We start from the raw sequence: 18,913 nt of genomic DNA, 5'->3' as shown, positions 1-18,913 counted from the left end.
TAGTCACAGGACAATTTACAATGACCAATTAACCTACTAACTGGTACATCTTTGGACGTGAGAGAAAACCCAGGCGTTCACAGGGAAGGATGTACAAACTCCTTCCAGACATCGAGCTCCAATGCAGTCTATATTTATGTGCTGTAATGGCATTGCTACTCTACTGTAGTACAGTTGGAAAAACAATAACAGAATGCAAAGTGTCACCACTGCAGAGAAAGTGCAGTACAGGCAGACAAGGCATGACGTGGTGGAAACTGGCCTTGACCCTGGTGGTACGTGCTCCAAGGCTTTTGTGTCTACTGCCTGATGGGAGGAGCGGAGAAAAGAGAATGACCAGGGTGGGTGGTGTCTTTGATTACGTTGACTGCTTTACTGAGGCAGTGAGAAGTGTGGGCAAAGTCCATGGAGGGGAGGATAGTTTCTGTGGTGTGCTGAGCTGTGTTCACAACTCCCGCAGTCTCTTGCAGTCATGGGCAGATCAGATGCCATACCAAACTGTGATGCAACTGGCTAGGAAGCTTTCTTTTTTTTTTGTAATATAATTTTTATTGAGTTTTCAAAAAGAATACATGAAAAGATAAAGATAAAGTCTACCCTCCCCTCTCCCCTTAACCAACCCCCCAATATATAGTCCTACCTAAAAAGAAAGAAGAAAGAAAACAAAAGAGCCGCCTGGGTATTGGAAGGTTTCCACACGCTCCATGGGATTCAAAATAAGTTTGGTATAATTATTCGTTAGTTTCCCCAAGGGACCAAGATCTTTATCGGAGCACTTAAATATGCCATCCTATCTCTTGTAAATAAGGGCGCCTAATATTCAAAAAAGTTACATATTTATCTCTTAAATTATAAGTAATTTTTTCAAGTGGAATAGAACTAGCCATTTCATTATTCCAACGATCCATACTTAAATACGAATCAGATTTCCAAGTAACTGCTATAGTCTTCTTAGCTACTGCCAATGCAATTTTTATAAATTCTTTCTGATATTTATTCAATTTAAGTTGCGGTTTTATCCCTTCAATATCACCTAATAGAAATAATACAGGGTTATGTGGAAGTTGAGTTCCAGTAATTTGTTCCAATAAAACTCTTAAACTTATCCAAAAGGGTCGAATTTTAAAACAAGACCAAGTAGAATGTAAAAAAGTACCAATTTCTTGATTACACCGAAAGCATTTATCGGATAGATTTGAATTTAATCTATTTATTTTTTGTGGTGTAATATATAATTGGTGTAAAAAATTATATTGTACTAATCTAAGTTGAACATTTATTGTATTTGTCATACTGTCAAGACAGAGTCTTGACCAATTTGTTTCATCAATATTAATATTCAGATCTGTTTCCCATTTTTGCTTTGACTTATGGGTTCCTTGTTTAATTGTCTGTTCTTGAATCAAATTATACATACAAGAAATAAATTTTTTAAATTTCCCTTTTTGAATTAAAATTTAAATTTCTTTAGGTTTTGGCAAAAACATTGTTTGACCCAGCTTACCTTTTAAGTAAGCCCTTAATTGAAGGTAACAAAAGAAAGTATTACTTGATATTTTATATTTATCCTTTAATTGTTCAAATGACATCAATATACCTCGTTCATAACAATCTCCTATAAATTTAATCCCTTTTTGGTACCAATTATATAAAAGTTGATTGTCCATTGTAAAAGGAATAAGTCTGTTTTGGAACAAAGGTCTCCTTGCTAATAGAGATTTCTGTGTTTCATTATCAACATTTATCTTATTCCATAGATCAATCAAATGTGTTAATATAAGAGATTCTTTCTTTTCCCGTATCCATTTATATATTCCCGTTTCCCATTTATATATAAAATCTTCAGGTCTATTTTCTCCTATCTTGTCTAATTCTATTTTAATCCATGCTGGTTTTCGATCATCGAAGAAAGATGCAATAAGTCTAAGTTGATTTGCTTTATAATAATTTTTAAAGTTTGGAAGTTGTAACCCTCCTAACCCAAATTTACATGTCAATTTTTCCAATGATATTCTTGACATTTTACCTTTCCAAAGAAATTTTCTCACACGTTTATTTAACTCTTGAAAAAATTTCTGTGGCAATTGTATTGGTAATCTTTGAAACAAATACTGTAATCTAGGAAATATATTCATTTTTACAACATTGACTCTGCCTACTAATGTTATTGGTAGTATCATCCATTTGTCAAAATCTTCTTGAATTTTTTTCAATAGTGGTAAATAATTAAATTTATATAAATTCTTTACATCATTATCAAGTCTTATACCTAAATACTTTATACCATTTACCGGCCATCTAAATTGGGTTACTAATCGACATTGACTATAGTCTCCTTTAGTAAGAGGTAAAATTTCACTTTTATCCCAAATTATTTTGTAACCTGATACCTTCCCATATTCATCCAATCTAGAAGATAATTTATGTAACGAATGTTGTGGATTTGTTAAATAGATCAAAACATCATCGGCAAAAAGATTAATTTTATATTCCTCCTGATTAACTCTAAAACCCATAATATCTGGATCAATTCTGATTAGTTCTGCTAATGGCTCTATCGCCAGTACGAATAAAGCAGGTGATAATGGACAACCTTGTCTAGTTGACCTTTTTAACTGGAATGGTGTTGAAATTTGAGAGTTTGTCACTACTTTAGCCTTAGGGTTAGAATTTAAAGTTTTAATCCAATTTATAAAAGATGTTCCTAACCCATATTTTTCTAGTACTTTAAATAAAAAATCCCATTCTAATCTATCAAATGCTTTTTCTGCATCCAAGGCTACTACTATACTCTTCTCATCCCTTTTTTGTGCCAAATGAATTATACTGAGTAGCCGGGTTACATTATCTGCCAATTATCTATTTTTACTAAATCCTGTTTGATCCATATGTATTAATTTTGGTAAATATTTAGATAATCTATTCGATAAAATTTTTGCTATTATTTTATAATCCGTATTCAATAAAGAAATAGGCCTGTATGATGTTGGTTTCATAGGGTCTCTGTCTTTTTTTGGCAATACTATTACAATCGCTGTTGAAAAAGATTCTGGGAGTTTATGTGTTTTTTCTGCTTGACGTATTAGTTCCATAAAAAGAGGAAATAATAAATCTTTAAATTTTTTATAAAATTCAGGTGGAAAACCATCTTCTCCTGGAGATTTATTACTTTGGAGTGATCCTAAAGCTTCTTCAACTTCTTTTAATGTAAAAGGCATATCTAATCCCTTCTGTTCTTCCAAATTCAATTTTGGAAGAGATACTTGTGATAAAAACCTTTCTATCTCATTAACATCATTTTGTGATTCTGATGGACATAATTCAGAATAGAAACTTTTAAAGGTTTCATTTATTTCAAGAGGTTTATGAGATACTTTATTTGCCCTTGTTCTAATTGCATTTATTGTTTTGGAAGCTTGTTCTGTTTTCAACTGCCAGGCAAGAATTTTATGTGCTCTCTCACCTAACTCATAATACCTTTGTTTAGTTCTTATAATTGCTTTTTCCATTCTATATGTCTGAAACGTATTATATTGTAACTTTTTATTGACAAGTTGCCTTCATTTTTCTTCTGACATATATCTTTGAGATTCTTTTTCTAATTTTGTAATCTCTTTTTCCAATTGATCTAGTTCTGCCATATATTCTTTCTTAATTTTAGACGTATAACTTATTATCTGGCCCCTAAGATATGCTTTCATCGCATCCCATAGTATAAATTTTATCATCCACTGAATGAAAATTTGTATCCAAAAAAAATTGAATCTGCTTTTTCATAAAATCACAAAAATCTTGATGTTTTGATAATGTTGAATTAAATCTCCATCTATAAGCCACTTCTTCCTTATCAGCCATTATTATTGTCATTAATAAAGGAGAATGATCTGATAATATTCTTGCTTTATATTCCATATTTTTCACTCTGTGTTGAATATGCATTGACAATAGAAAAAAATCTATCCTTGAGTAAGTTTTATGTCTATGAGAATAGAACGAATAGTCTCTTTCTTTAGGATTGATTCTTCTCCATATATCAATCAAATTTAAATCTTTCATCAATGATAAAGTTAAATTTACTACCTTCGATTTTATAACAACCTTGGTTGATCTATCTAAGACTGGGTCTAAGCAAAAATTAAAGTCTCCTCCAGTTAATATTTTTTCATGCACATCCGCCAAATTCAAAAAAGCTTCTTGTATGAATTTTGCATCATTTTCGTTTGGTGCATAAATATTCATTAAAGTCCATAGTTCAGAAAAAAGTTTACAATGTATAATCACATATCTCCCCGCAGAATCAGTTATTACATTTTGTATTCTAATTGGTAACGTTTTATTGATCAAAATTGCTACTCCCCTCGCTTTTGAATTAAATGAAGCCGCAACAACACTACCCACCCAATCTCTCTTTAGTTTCTGATGTTCTGTTTCTGTTAGGTGCGTTTCCTGTAAAAAATCTAAATTTATCTTCATGTTTTTAATATGTGTTAAGATTCTTTTTCTTTTCACTGGTCCATTAAGCCCGTTAACATTAAAACTCAAAAAATTCAATAAATTAGTCCTTATTCTTAACAAAGTTACTCCAATCTAAAACATTACTTATCTTCTCAACTCTCATAGTTCCTTGGGGAATCTCTTTAAACTTCACCATGTTGCTATGTGTCTCCCTCCCAACCTTTTTACCTTCCAGGCAAAAAGAAAAAAAAAGATAGAAAGGATACAAAAAAAGAAAAAACAAAATACCCCCCCACTAATGTTGTGAGTGAAAAGATACACAACAGTACCCCCCTCCATTTTACGGGTCGTGGCTAAAGCCACGCTTGCACACATGATTAGCATAGCAATTGGTCAGTGCTTCTTCCAGTTCCCCCGTAACAAAAAAAAATTATATATATATATATATATATATAGACAAAATTAATGTTACTATTCCCAACTAATATTCCTCCAATTTTAACCTTTCATACCCGCCTCGTATAATTAATAATATATTTATACATTCATCCACCTTCAAAAATCCAACAAGTCCATTCTTTGACCCAATCTTCATCTTCAATCTATCTCACTCCCCTGGATTTGTTTTTGTATCTGGTGAATATTCAGAGAATCTCGCACAAACTGCTCCGCTTTCCGGTAGTCATCAAAAAATCTTTTTTCTCCACCAGGCAAAAAAGTCTTCAAGTTTGCAGGATAACGCAATATAAATTGATAACCGTGGTCCCATAGGGTTTTTTTCACTGGATTAAATTTCTTCCTTCTCTTCAAAAGTTCATAACTTATATCAGGGTAGAAAAAAACTTTGTTCCCTTGAATCACCAATGGCCCTTTTCTATCCTTGGCAGCTCGAGCAGCTGCCTGTAGAATCCTTTCCTTGTCTTGAAATCTTAAGAATTTTATTAAAATCAATCGTGGATATTGGTCATCTTTTGGTTTTGGTCTTAGAGCTCTGTGTGCCCGCTCAATTTCAATTGGTCGAACCTCTTCTTCCATTTGCAAACCTTCCGGGATCCATCTTTGAAAAAATTCTAGTGGTTTTTCTCCCTCCATACCTTCTCTAAGACCAACAATTTTAATATTATTACGTCTACTGAAATTTTCCAACATGTCCACTTTCTCCAAGAGTCGATTTCTTTCCGAGTTCCAGACAAGCAGATCATTTTCTGTTTTTTCCACTCTATCATACATATGCCCCATTGCTCTTTCCATCTTCTGAAGCTTCTTATCCATTTTGTCCTGTCTTTCCATAGCTTTATTATAGGACATCTTCACATCTCTAAGCTCTTCTCTTACTTTTCTTAGTTCAGCCATTAATTGCAATATAGCCTCTCTTATGTTTCCATCGTCTCCTTTGCTTCCAATCGCTTCCAATTCTTCCTCCTCTTCTTCATCTGTGTTCTCTGCAGAATCCAATTCTGACTGAGTCATTTTCAATTGCAGTGGCTGTCGGTTCTTGTAGTTTGAGTTGTGTCGATTTGCGCATGCGCATTTCCGGCATCTTCTTCGGAGAAACCGCTACCGCCGCCATTGCTCCCTGTTCTACCGAAGGAGATCCAACCTGAGTCCGAGGCTCCATCGTTGCAGTAGGCCCTTTTTTCTTCCCCTCTCGCGGCTGCTTCGCAACAGCAGACTTCTTTCGTTGCGGTTTAGGAGGCATATCGTAAAGTAGTCTTGCAAAGTTTATAAATAGTTTCCAGAAAGTATTTATTAACTTTGTTTTGTTTAAACGGTACTTTGCTAATTTTTTACGGGAGAGCTGGATTTACACGTCACAATCCCACATCATCACATGATGCCCCCTCCGCCCCCGGCTAGGAAGCCTTCTGTGGTGCATCAATAAAATTGGTGAGGTCCTGAGGAGGTGGAGGCACAGGAGAGCTTTCTTGACCATGATAGCAGCATGTTTGGACTAGGACAAGCTGTTGTAATGTTCACTCCTAGGAGGTTGAAGCTAGGGACTCTTTCAGCCTCACGTCATTGATGTAGACGACCTCTATCATGTGCACCATCTTTCTGAAGTCAATAACCAGCTCTTTTGTTCTGCTGACAATGAGGAAAAGCTTATTGTCATGACACTATGTTACTAAACTCTTTATCTCCTTCCTGTAATCTGACTCCTCATCTCATGAGATGAGACTAATAGATAATCTGCTCCTTTCTTGATGAAGGATCTTGGACCGAAATGTTGACTATATTCCTCCATAAATGCTGCCTGACCTGCTGAGTTCCTCCAACATTTTGTGCATATGTGTGCGCGTGCATGCGCTGTTCTAGATTTTCAGCATCTGAAGCATGTTCTGCATTCTGTTTTCCTTCTTACTGTCTCAGAGTACTGATATATGGCATGACCTATCCGGATAGCATGCAAACACAATCTTCATTGTATGCCTGTACATGTGACCATAATGAATCGATTCCAGTTTGCAGATCTAGTGGATTCTGCAGATACTGAAATCTTGAGCAGTGTGCACAAAATTCTGGAGGAATTCAGCAAGACAGGCAGCATCTGTGAAGGGAAATGAACTGTCAGTGTTTTGAGCAGAGTCCCTTCATCAGGATTGGAAGGGAAGGGGGCAGAAGCCAAAAGGAGTTGAAGTTGGCAGGTGAGGGAGAGGGGGAGGATATGAGAAGTTGGCAGGTGACGTGTACAAGAAGTAAAACGCTGAGAAGAAGGAATCTGATAGAAGAGAGTGGACCATGGAGTAAATGGAAGGGGGGTCAGACCAGAGGGAGGTGACTAGCAGGTCACGAGAATGGGGGAGAGGGGCACCAGAATGAGGGAAAGCTAAAAGGGGGAGGGCAGATGAGGGAACAGAGCGAGTAGTTTCCAGAAATTAGAGTAATCAATGTTCCTGCCATCATGTTGAAGTAGGGTGGAATATGAGGATTTTTCTTTTCCTCCAACCCGTGTTTGGCCTCGTTGTGACAAAAGAGGATTATCAACATTTAAAACTGGTTTGATTTTAGTTGTTGATGATTCTGCTGTTGTTGTTAACAGGTCCAAGCTGTCTAGTTTTAAAGAGTGATTAAGGATTAGCTTTATTTCTCACATGTACATTGAAATGCATCATCTGTGTCAATGACTAACACAGTCCAAGGAGGGTGCTGGGGCCAACATAGCATGCCCACAACTCTCTCTCCCTAACCCAGACCGCTTTAGAATGTGGGAGGAAACTGCAGCACCAGAGGAAATCCACACGGTCACAGATGGAACATACAAGCTCCTTGTAGACAACAGTGGAATTGAACCCAGGTCACTGGCACTGTAAAGCGTTACACAAACTACTTGTCGTGCTACCATTTCCACTCTTGTCATTTCATCCCTCCCCCATCCCTTTGATGTTTGTTCTTCCATCTAAATTTTCCATTTCTATACTTGAAATCTATTACCTCTAACTTTTACAGTTCCTATGAAGTCAAATGCGAGTTTATTGCAACTTGTGTCTCGTAACAAAGAGCAATTTTATGACCTGCATTGTACTGCTGCCATGAAACAACATATTTCACTACATATGTTAGTGATAATAAACCTGATTCTGATTCTTATAACTTAATCTTATTAACTTCCTTGCCAGTGGAAATTTTACATATGTGGCGAATGTGGCTAATATTTTTATTTACTTTTGGCACATTTTGCCTTCCTTGCAGACAGGTCGTTTGCCAGTCTTTATATATAATTTTTCATCAACTCTTATTGTATTTCTCAATTTTCCTTTAAGTGCCCACAAGAAATTGAATGTCAGGGTAGTAATATGGTAACATATATGTACTTCGATAATAAATTTATTTTTGAACTTTGAATTGGATCACTTAATTGGGTCTGGGCTCAGAAATACCTCGTGGGGTATCGATAAGTCAAAGTTTAGATTATTGGTGGATATTCAAGTACATGAATCAACGTTGTGATGCAGCAGGCATGCTCAGTATCATTGTTAACTGGGTCTCAACTGAAGCTGCCTGGCTGAGTGCTCCCTCCTTTTTGCCTTGCTTCTGTTCTTTCGTTCTATTGAGATACGGCACGGAATGGGCCCTTACGGCCCTTCGAGCCGCGGCGCCCAGGAACGCAGGTCTTTGGACTGTGGGAGGAAACTGGAGCATCCGGAAGAAACCCACACAGTGTTGGGGAGAACGTTCAAACTCCTTATGGGCAGCAGTGGGAATTGAACCCGGGTCGCCTGTGCTGTAGAGCGTCGTGCTAACCACTACGCTACCGTACTGTCCTGGGGTGTCCAGTGTCTGGGGGAATAGTGCCTTCATTTGTGAACTCAGTTCTGTTTGCGTCACGGTCAGCTAATGGCCTTGTTTGCTGTTACCTTGCAGGGATTCGGAAAGGAAGAGGAAGGTTCAGATGCTGATGGGCAGTCTGGCGACTCAGGAGGGCGAGTGGAAAGCCATGAAGAGGATGAAGAAGAAACTCTGAAAGTGCTGCTGGAGGAACGGCCCAGGATTGATATTCAACCTTGCTGCCACCGCTTTCATTTATTTAACAGAGCAACGTGTCCCAAGGCACTTTGCGGGAGTGTTCTACCATGCGAGTCCAATAATGCAAGGTTATTAAGTAACTTTTCTGTCATCTAACCCCAGCTAAAGCCCTTATGTGGATGTTGTGCGTATCAACACATTTTATAGCTCTCTGGTTAGTGTCAGCAGGGGGCTGGGGGGTGGCAGACACCTCAGCCCTGCTGAACAGCTGTCTTACATCACAGAGGGGAAGCCTTGTTGTTCTTAGAACTTGTACAGACCAGGAATAAAGACCAAAGGGGTATAAATTCCACAGCAGATAAAGGCGAGCTCAGAACAGTCTGCTGTTGAGCTAGATTTATCTTTTCCAGATGTTGCTTCGCCAGCAGATACACACACGGGATTCTGCAGATGCTGGAAATCTTGATCAGCACACATAAAATGCTGGAGGGACTCTACAGATCAGGCCACATCTACAGAGGGGAAAAAACAGGCAACTTTTCGGGCCAGGATCCTTCTTCTGGAATGCTGAAGCTAGCTATCAGAGTCCTGATGAAAGGTTTTGGCCAGAAATGTCGACTGTTTTTATTCCTCAAATGCTACCTGTCCTGCTGAGCTCCTCCAGCACTTTGTGTGTGTTGCCCCAGTGGGTACAGTTTTATTTCACAAGCTGTCACTGAGGATTAATCACTGTTTCCTTTTTCTTAAATCATCTGGCTAATCTCATTAAGATAACCCATGGTAGATATTTAACCAGACACAGGAATGCTATGGACGTCACAGGGTGAGTGAGCTCCCTTGTGCAGCTCTGCAGTACACATAGAGAAGGTAACAGCAAAAACAAGTAATGCTCAGAATGCATAGGGAAATAGGGTGCATTTATTGTTTGTTTTGGGCCAGCTGTCGCAGATAATCTGTTGTAAATGTGGGGTCCAAAGAGAACTTAAGAAGTGGAAGCAAGAGTAAATCATCAGTATTGTGGTGGTCAGTGTGACACTATTACAGCTCGCGGCGTCAGAGTTCGATTCCAACGCCTTCTGTAAGAAATTTGTGTATCCTTCCTGTGAGCGTGTGAATTTCTCCCGGTGCTCCAGTTTCCTCCCACAGCCCAACAACGTACTGGTTAGTAGTCATTGTAAATTGTCCTGTGATTAGGCTAGGCTAAAACAGGTGGGTTGCTGGGTAGCGTGGCTCATTGGACCAGAAAGCTCTGTTTTGCACTGTATCTCGATTAAATAGAATAAATATGACCCCTTAATTTTGCTCTGCTATCGGGCACCTTTTGCCTTATCCTTCACTTCTCCTGATAACCAAAACTCTGTCAGTCCCAGTCCTGAATACACACAGTGATTATCCAAAAAACTGCACCACCCTGAATAAAAGTCCTCTTCATCTCTGTCCTGTTTGGTTGACGTGTTATCCTCAACTGCATGTACACGTCCACACTACACTCTCCACATACATTTCTGGTTTCTCCACGCTAAGGAGCCCACCTCTTGACCTCTACAGTAACAATCCCCCCTCAGAACCTTCACATTTCAATGAAGTCACCTCTCATTCCTCTAAACTCCAGGGACTTTACATCAATCTTACTCATTTCTGAAAGTTCATCCCCGTCATTGCTGGATGCATCTTCTGCACTGATTCCACAGCAAATGTAACTTCACTTGGGTCTAGAGACCCAAATCTCAGTGTAATTGAGCCTGTGAGAAAGTCTTGAAATGAGGCACCCATTTCCAATTGAACATTCTGGCTGATAAGTTGAGACAGCTTCACCACAAACCATCTCTTCCAATAATTATTGTTTATTAATCATTGTTATAAAGCCATCAATTGATTACAGTTGTAAGATAATTGAAGTTCTGCAGTGTTCTACAGTTCTTCACTGTGTAACATAGAAATTGAACAGCAAAACTTATCACTTATTTTTGTAAAAATATAAATAAATGTGACTGATGGAATTAATCTCTCTATTGCAGTTTCTTTAATTCATATTTCAAAAACATTTAAACCACACTCAGAGTGCATGTTCGTGGTCTTCTGCTGCTGTAGCCCATCAATTCAAGGTTTGGCGTGTTGCGTGTTCAGAGACGCTCTTCTGCACACCGCTGTTGTAACACGTGGTTGAGTTACTGTCACCTTCCTGTCAACTTGAACCAGCCTGGCCATTCCTCTTCGAGTGCTGCAGGTTCTTCCCACATCCCAAGTACATGCAGGCCAGTAAGTTCCTTGGCCAATGGCCACTGTCCATAACGTGTGGGGAGAGGTAGAACACAGGAATGTTGCTGAGAAAGTGGGAAGAATAACAAAAAGGGGATTAGTGTAAATAGATGGTTAGCATAGACTCAAAGGGCTGAATGGTCTCTTTCTATCTTGTACCGCACTCTGGCTCCAATGCCTTGAGGCACTGGTGTTGGCCTTGGCAGTGATAGGGGAATCAAGGGTTATGGGGACAAGGCAGGAACCGGGTATTGATAGTAGATGATCAGCCATGATCTCAGAATGGCGGTGCAGGCTCGAAGGGCCGAATGGTCTACTTCTGCACCTATTGTCTATTGACATCTACATCCTGTTAACGAATAGTAAAAACGAACCATGGTCTAACTGCAAGACAGGACAAACTTGAAGGGATGAATGGCCTACTGTTCTTCTGTTCATGACTGGAAAATTCATACATCTAAGATCAACAACTGGTGGCCTTTTAGATTGGGTAGAGACTAGGGCCTTAAAACTGAATCCAGTTGGCTGTAGACTTGGGGCTGAGGTGGCCCAGGGTTAAGTCAGGGATCAGACATGATTTCGTTTAGCTGGCTGCCAGGACTGAGCCCATTCCAGCACTCGAGTACCTGAGTAGCTTCACTTTCGCTCTCTCCCCCCCACCCCCCCCCCACAAGTCTTCATTAGATTTCTGAATTCCGCAAGAATTACCACAAAGCCCGAATAGTTTTGACCTAAAAACTCTCGATTGCTGATGCAATGACTGTATCTAATTCTCAAGACTTGAAAGGTGAATGAATCAGTATAGAATTGTGCTTTATTCATGCAGCTATTGGCTTTCCTGTTAATTACCACTGCATTTATTTAATCAGAATCAGGTTTAATATCACCGTATATGGTGGCATGCAAAGTTTGGGCACCTCTGGTCAAAATTTATGTTACTGTGAATAGTTAAATGAGTAGAAAATGAACTGATCTCCAAAAGACATAAAGTTAAAGATGAAACATTCTTTTCAGCATTTTAAGCAAGATTAGTGTATTTTTTTTTGTACAATTTTAGAGTGAAAAGAAGGAAAGGAGCACCATGCAAAAGTTTGGGCACCCCAAGAGATTTGAGCTCTCAGATAACTTTTACCAAGGTCTCAGACCTTAATTAGCTTGTTAGGGCTATGGCTTGTTCACAATCACTGTTGGGAAAGGCAAGGTGATGCAAATTTCAAAGCTTTATAAATACCCAGACTCCTCAAATCTTGTCCCAACAATCAGCAGCCATGGGCTCCTCTAAGCAGCTGCCTAGCACACTGAAAATTAAAATAAATGATGCCCACAAAGCAGGAGAAGGCTATAAGAAGATAGCAAAGCATTTTCAGGTAGCCGTTTCCTCAGCTCGTAATGTAATTAAGAAATGGCAGTTAACAGGAATGCTGGAGGTCAAGTTGAGGTCTGGAAGACCAAGAAAACTTTCAGAGAGAACTGCTCATAGAATTGCTAGAAAGACAAATCAAAACCCCCGTTTGACTGCAAAAGACCTTCAGGAAGATTTAGAGTCTAGAGCACTGTTCTACTCACGGAAGAGTCATCAGAGGAAAACCTTTCCTGTGTCCTCACCACAAAATTCAGCATCAGAAGTTTGCAAAGGAACTTATAAACTAGCCTGATGCATTTTGGAAACAAGTCCTGTGGACTGAAGAAGTTAAAATAGAACTTTTTGGCCACAATGAGCAAAGGAATGTTTGAAGAAAAAGGATGCAGAATTTCATGAAAAGAACACCTCTCCAACTGTTAAGCACGAGGGTGGGTCAATCATGCTTTGAGCTTGTGTTGTAGCCAGTGGCACGGGGAACATTTCACTGGTAGAGGGAAGAATGAATTCAATTAAATACCAGCAAATTCTGGAAGCAAACATCACACTGTCTGTAAAAATGCCGAAGGTGAAAAGAGGATGGCTTCTACAACAGGATAATGATCCTAAACACACCTCAAAATCCACAATGGACTACCTCAAGAGGCACAAGCTGAAGGTTTTGCCATGGCCCTCACAGTCCCCCAACCTAAACATCATCGAAAATCTGTGGATAGACCTCAAAAGAGCAGTGCATGCAAGACGGCCCAAGAATCTCACAGAAGTAGAAGCCTTTTGCAAGGAAGAATGGGTGAAACTCCCCCAAACAGGAATTGAAAGACTCTCAGCTGGCTACAGAAAGCATTTACAAGCAGTGATTCTTGCCAATGAGGGTGTTACTAAGTACTGACCACGCAGGGTGCCCAGACTTTTGCTTCAGGTCCTTTTCCTTTTTTGTTATTTTGAAACTGTAAAAGATGGAAATAAAAAAGTAATCTTGCTTAAAATATTAAAGAAATGTGTCATCTTTAAATTTATGCCTTTTGGAAATCAGTTCATCTTTTATTCATTTAGCTATTCACAGTAACAGAAATTTTGACCGGGGTGCCCAAACTTTTGCATGCCATGTCATGAAATGTGTTGTCTTTGCGGGAGAAGTACATTCCAATATATAATAAAAGAAAAAATATAAGTTACATAAATATCTATCTATAAATATATAAAGTAGTGCAAAAATAGAAATTTAAAAAGTAGTGAGGTAGTATTCATGGGTTCAACATCCATTCAGGAATCGGATGGCAGAGGGGAAGAAGCTGTTCCTGAATCACTGAGTGTGTGCCTTCAGGCTTCTGTATCTCCTACCTGATGGTAACAGTGAGAAAAGGGCATGACCTTAATGATGGACGACACCTTTTTGAGACATCACTCCTTGAAGGTGTCCTGGATCTTACAGAGCTTAGTGCCCATGATGGAGCTGACTAAGTTTACAACTCCCAGCATCTTATTTCGATCCTGGGTAGACTCCCCCCACCACCCCCCATACCAGGCAGTGATCCAGCCAGTTAGGATGCTCTCCACAGTGTACCTGTCTTTTAGGTGACGTACCGAATTTCCTCAAACACCAAATGAAGTGTAGCTGTTGGGTCCAGGATAGATGTTTATCGAGATATTAACACCCAGAAACTTGAACTTGCTCACTCGGATGTAAAAGCACGGTATCCTGGTACACATGACAGTGACAAGCCAGTAACAACACAACATGGAGTTACTGGTGTCTATAATTCACCAGTCAAGCACTGCTGCAGAAAAACCTCATCGTCTGTTAACACTTAACATTTAAGACGGGCTTAGAGAGCACCTCTCATGAGGATAGGTTGAGCAAGCTTGGGTTTGTCTCTTTGGAGCAAAGGAGGACAAGAGGTGACTTGGTAGAGGTGTATGAGATGATAAAGAGACAGAAAAAGTGGACAGCCAGAGATGATTTTCCCCCAGGTGAAAATGGCTAATATGATCAGGCATAATTTTAAGGTGACTGGAGGAAAGTATAGGGGGATGTCAGAGGTAGGTTTTTGAACAGAGAGTGGGATACCCTGCCAGAGGTGGTGGTAGAAGCAGATATATTTGGGACATTTAAGAGACTCTTAAATAGACACGTGAATGAAAGAAAAATGAAAGTTTATATGGGTGGGAAGGGTTACGCTGATTTTGGAGTAGGTTCAGAGGTCAACACAACATTATGGGCCGAAGGGCCTGTACTGTTCAATGTTTTGTGTTCTAAAACCTAAAGTTGTTTTTTGAGTTATTAACGCAGCGTGCACTCCAGTAATAATTCAGTGGACGATGGTGATGTGCCTCATGATTCCTCCATCTTAGGCTGCTACCTTGTTGGCTGTATGGCTCCCCACATTACAAATGAAGGATTCCATTCTCTCCTCTCTCACAACAGAGGAAGCACCTGCTTAAAAATAATGGAAATGGAATGCCAGTGGCAGGTCCCAGTAACGTGCCAAACCTTGTTTGTATTTCATTTCTCTAACTTCTGGTAATTTCTCTCTTTTTACATTACCCCCTCTAGCTCCTCTCTTACCCCTTCTCTCCTCACCTGCCCGTCAGTTCCCTCTGGTGCCCCTCTGCTCTCCTCTCCTATCAGATTCCTCCTTCTTCAGCCCTTTACCTTTTCTACCTATCACCTCCCAGCTTCTCACTTCATCCCCTCCCCTTCACCTGGTCTCATCTACCATCTGCAGACTTGTACTCCGACCCCTCCCTCCACCTTCTTATTCTTCACCCTTTCCGGTCCAGATGAAGGGTCTCAGCCTGAACGTTGACTCTACTCTTTTCCATAGATGCTGCCTGACCTGCGGAGTTCCTCCAGTATTTTGTGTGTGTTGCTCTGGATTTCCAGCAAACTGCAGAATCTCTTGTGATTATGATTCTGATTTCATTCCCACTCATTCCACAAGGGGAAGTTAAATATCCCCTTTATATCCGACTATTCGTTAAGCAGAGGGAGTTGAACCCAGGTTGTCTGTACTGTAAACTGTTGTACGCTATCATACTGCCCTCATTTCTGCCCGGACTGACCTCAGGACAGCCCAAAGTTCAGCTGAGCAGAACTGAGTTCCACTGAGGCCCTGGACTCCTCGATGTTGTGGGTCTGGTCAGTCACCTCGTCCTCGTGAAGCTTCTTCAGAAAGCCATCTTGGCCATCACAACCTCAATGTTCCTCTGCGGCTCGGCGTCATCCAGAATTCTCACAGAGTCATCTTGGATGGGAAAAGCAAACAGTTTATTTGACAGTGAACTCCAGTGTCTTTCATGTGGTAGGAATATACACAAACACACACACACACTCACATACTCGCGTGCATACACACACACACACACACACACACACTCAGTCACACACACACACACACTCAGTCACACACACACACACACAGCACACTCAGCACACTCAGACACACTCACACACACACACACACACACTCACTCATACACACTGTCACACTCAGTCACACACACACACACACACTCACACTCAGCACACTCAGACACACACACACACACACACTCAGTCACACATACACACACACACTCAGTCACACACACACACACACACTCACACTCAGCACACTCAGACACACACACACACACACACACTCAGTCACACACACACTCAGACACACACACACACACACACTCAGTCACACACACACACACACACACTCAGACACACACACACACACACACACACTCAGTCACACACACACACACTCAGCACACTCAGACACACACACACACACACACACACTCAGTCACACACACACACACTCAGACACACACACACACACACACACTCAGTCACACACACACACACACACTCAGCACACTCAGACACACACACACACACACTCAGCACACTCAGACACACACACACACACACACTCACACACACACACACACACTCAGCACACTCAGACACACACACACACACACACTCAGCACACTCAGACACACACACACACACACTCACACTCAGACACACACACACACACACACACACTCACTCACACACACACACACACACACACTCAGTCACACACACACACACACACTCAGCACACTCAGACACACACACACACACACTCACACACACACACACACACACACACAGTCACACACACACACACACTCAGCACACTCAGTCACACATACACACACACACACACACACACTCAGTCACACACACACACACACACACTCACTCATACACACTGTCACACAGACACACAAATGTATATTGAAACATACAGTGAAAGGTGTTGTTTTCATTAACAACCAACACAACCTAAGGATGTGCTGGGGACAGCCGGCAAGTATTGCCACACACTCTGATGCCATTGTGGCATGGCCACACTGTTCAGCAGGATAACTAACACAAGCAACAAAACAATTGCAAACCCTTTTCCTCCCTCCCATCCACCCAGTCACACACAGTCTGCCAGGACAGGCCAACTCTGGTCTCCAGCCTCCAGTGGACTCACAGACTTACAGACATAAACCTCCAAATTCCCTGTGGACTCTCAGACTCACAGACCTAGGACTTCAGCCATCAAACAAACACACACACACACATTCCATTTACATGCAGACTGGCCACGTGTGTGCATATAAACATATATGTACTGCTATTACAGACGTGTATGTAAACACACACACACACACACACACACATCACAAAAACTTGTTTCACAAGTACTGCACTGGAGACTGCATTATATTATACCTTACAACAAGTCACAACTGTACAGAGAGGGACTCAGAATAGAAGGAAATCCCTTTAGAACAGGAATGATTCACAGATTTATTTGTCGCGTGTACACTGAAACATCAGAGCCACGGCTGGCACCCAGCAGCCGGAAGGGGAAGCAGCCCAGGAAGCCAACAACCCCCCGGGCCCAGAACCAGAACGGCCACACCCGGGGGAGTACTACCAGCAGTACCTGAGCCCACAGACGGTGGAAAACTTCACAAAGGTGGTGGGAATGAAGGCTCAGGATGGCAACGGTGAGGACGGAGAGCAGCCAAAATAAAAGACCTGCAATGATGGCAGACCTTAAATTGGCGTGCTTGAACGTGCGAAGTTTGAAGAGTTCTGGGCGATGCGTCAGCATGCTCCAGTACCTGGACACTGTAAAGACCGACGTGACCTTCCTCTGGGAGTGCGGACTACCACATCTCCGCAACTACCGGAGGTGGTCACGGTGGTGGAAAAAGGTTTGTCTGTGTGGTCGGGGGGCAACGATTGTCGCGCTTCCGGCCTGGGGATTCTGCTGCGGGGAGGCAACTTCTCAATCACCCGAGTTAAAGAGGTGGCTGCGGGGCGCCTCCTGGTAGCAGACGTCAAATACCGGGGCACTCCGCTCCGGCTGATCAACGCGTACGCCTCCCCCGTTCGGAGCGAGCGGCTGGCCGTCTTCGAGCAGCTCCCGCAGCTGCTGCTGACACCCCAGCCGGTCGTTGTGGCCGGAGACTTCAACTGCACCATTGATGCGGCCGGAGGACCCGGCAGCGCCGACGCCGGCTGGACAGTACCTCCAGACTCCTGAGGGAAATAGTAAAGACAGCCAAGCTGCGCGACGCCTTTGGCACCCCCACAGGTGGAGCACAGCCGCAAGCCACCTGGACACGATCGGACGGCTCAGCCCGCTCCCGGATCGACTTCCTCTTCCTGTCGGAGTCCCTCACGGTCAGGTCCACCGCCGTCACGCCGGTGTTCTTCTCTGACCACTGCCTTCTGAGAGCCGCCTGTCGCTTACGGGAGGACCAGAAGGCAGGCAGGGGGACGTGGAAGCTGAACGTAAAGCTGTTGACCCCAGAGAACATCGAGGAACTAGAGAGGGAGTACACAGGTTGGAGAACCTTGAAAGCCTTCTTTGATTCCCCGGCTCACTGGTGGGAAGCCACCAAGGAGAACATTAAGAGGTTCTTCATCCGCAAGGGTATCCAGAAGGCAAGGCAGGAGCAGAGGGAACTGCGTAAACTCCAGACAGAGTTGCAGCAACTTCTCCTTCTGCAGTCGAAGGGGGTGGATGTCAGGGAGGAATTGCGAGAGGTGAAGGGCCGGCAAGCCCAGCCCCTCGCCGCCGAATCCTCCAAGATCATCTTCCGATCAAGGGTCCGAACCGTGAAGCAGGACAAGACGTGCTCACGCTGCTTCTTCCAAAAGGTGCACGGGGGAGCTCTGTGATCCACAACCTTAAAAAAGAGGACGGCTCAGTCGCGTCCTCGCGGACCGACATACTGAGGATCTGCAAGTCCTTCTATGCCGGTCTGTACGACGAAAAGGCCACAGAATCCACAGCCTCCCGCAACTTCCTGTCGTCTATCACA

At 41.9% G+C, this 18,913-nt stretch overlaps 1 protein-coding gene and 1 long non-coding RNA gene across 4 annotated transcripts in view; one reads left to right on the top strand and one right to left on the bottom strand.

Moving 5' to 3' along the window:
- Nucleotides 1–11,182, top strand: part of nop14 (NOP14 nucleolar protein homolog (yeast)) — a 91,817-nt gene extending 80,635 nt beyond the window's left edge. For 2 of the 3 annotated variants that reach the window (XM_063049535.1, XM_063049536.1), the window contains exon 19: nt 8,818–11,182. In XM_063049535.1, coding sequence (XP_062905605.1) covers nt 8,818–8,917 — 100 coding nt within the window. In that variant the 3' untranslated portion in view covers nt 8,918–11,182. The remainder of the gene's footprint in view (nt 1–8,817) is intronic. The other variant, XM_063049533.1, reaches the window with a different exon arrangement.
- Nucleotides 11,106–18,375, bottom strand: LOC134347226 (uncharacterized). Its single transcript, XR_010018111.1, has 3 exons — nt 17,880–18,375; nt 15,602–15,783; nt 11,106–11,243 (listed from the first exon to the last, which is right to left on the bottom strand). It is a non-coding gene; the product is annotated as an uncharacterized LOC134347226 (long non-coding RNA).
- Between the last annotated feature and the right edge of the window lie 538 nt (nt 18,376–18,913).

The sequence above is a fragment of the Mobula hypostoma genome, chromosome 5 (genome assembly GCF_963921235.1).
Source record: "Mobula hypostoma chromosome 5, sMobHyp1.1, whole genome shotgun sequence".
Classification (NCBI taxonomy): Eukaryota; Metazoa; Chordata; class Chondrichthyes; order Myliobatiformes; family Myliobatidae; genus Mobula; species Mobula hypostoma.
This window is presented reverse-complemented; position numbering and strand designations above follow the sequence as displayed.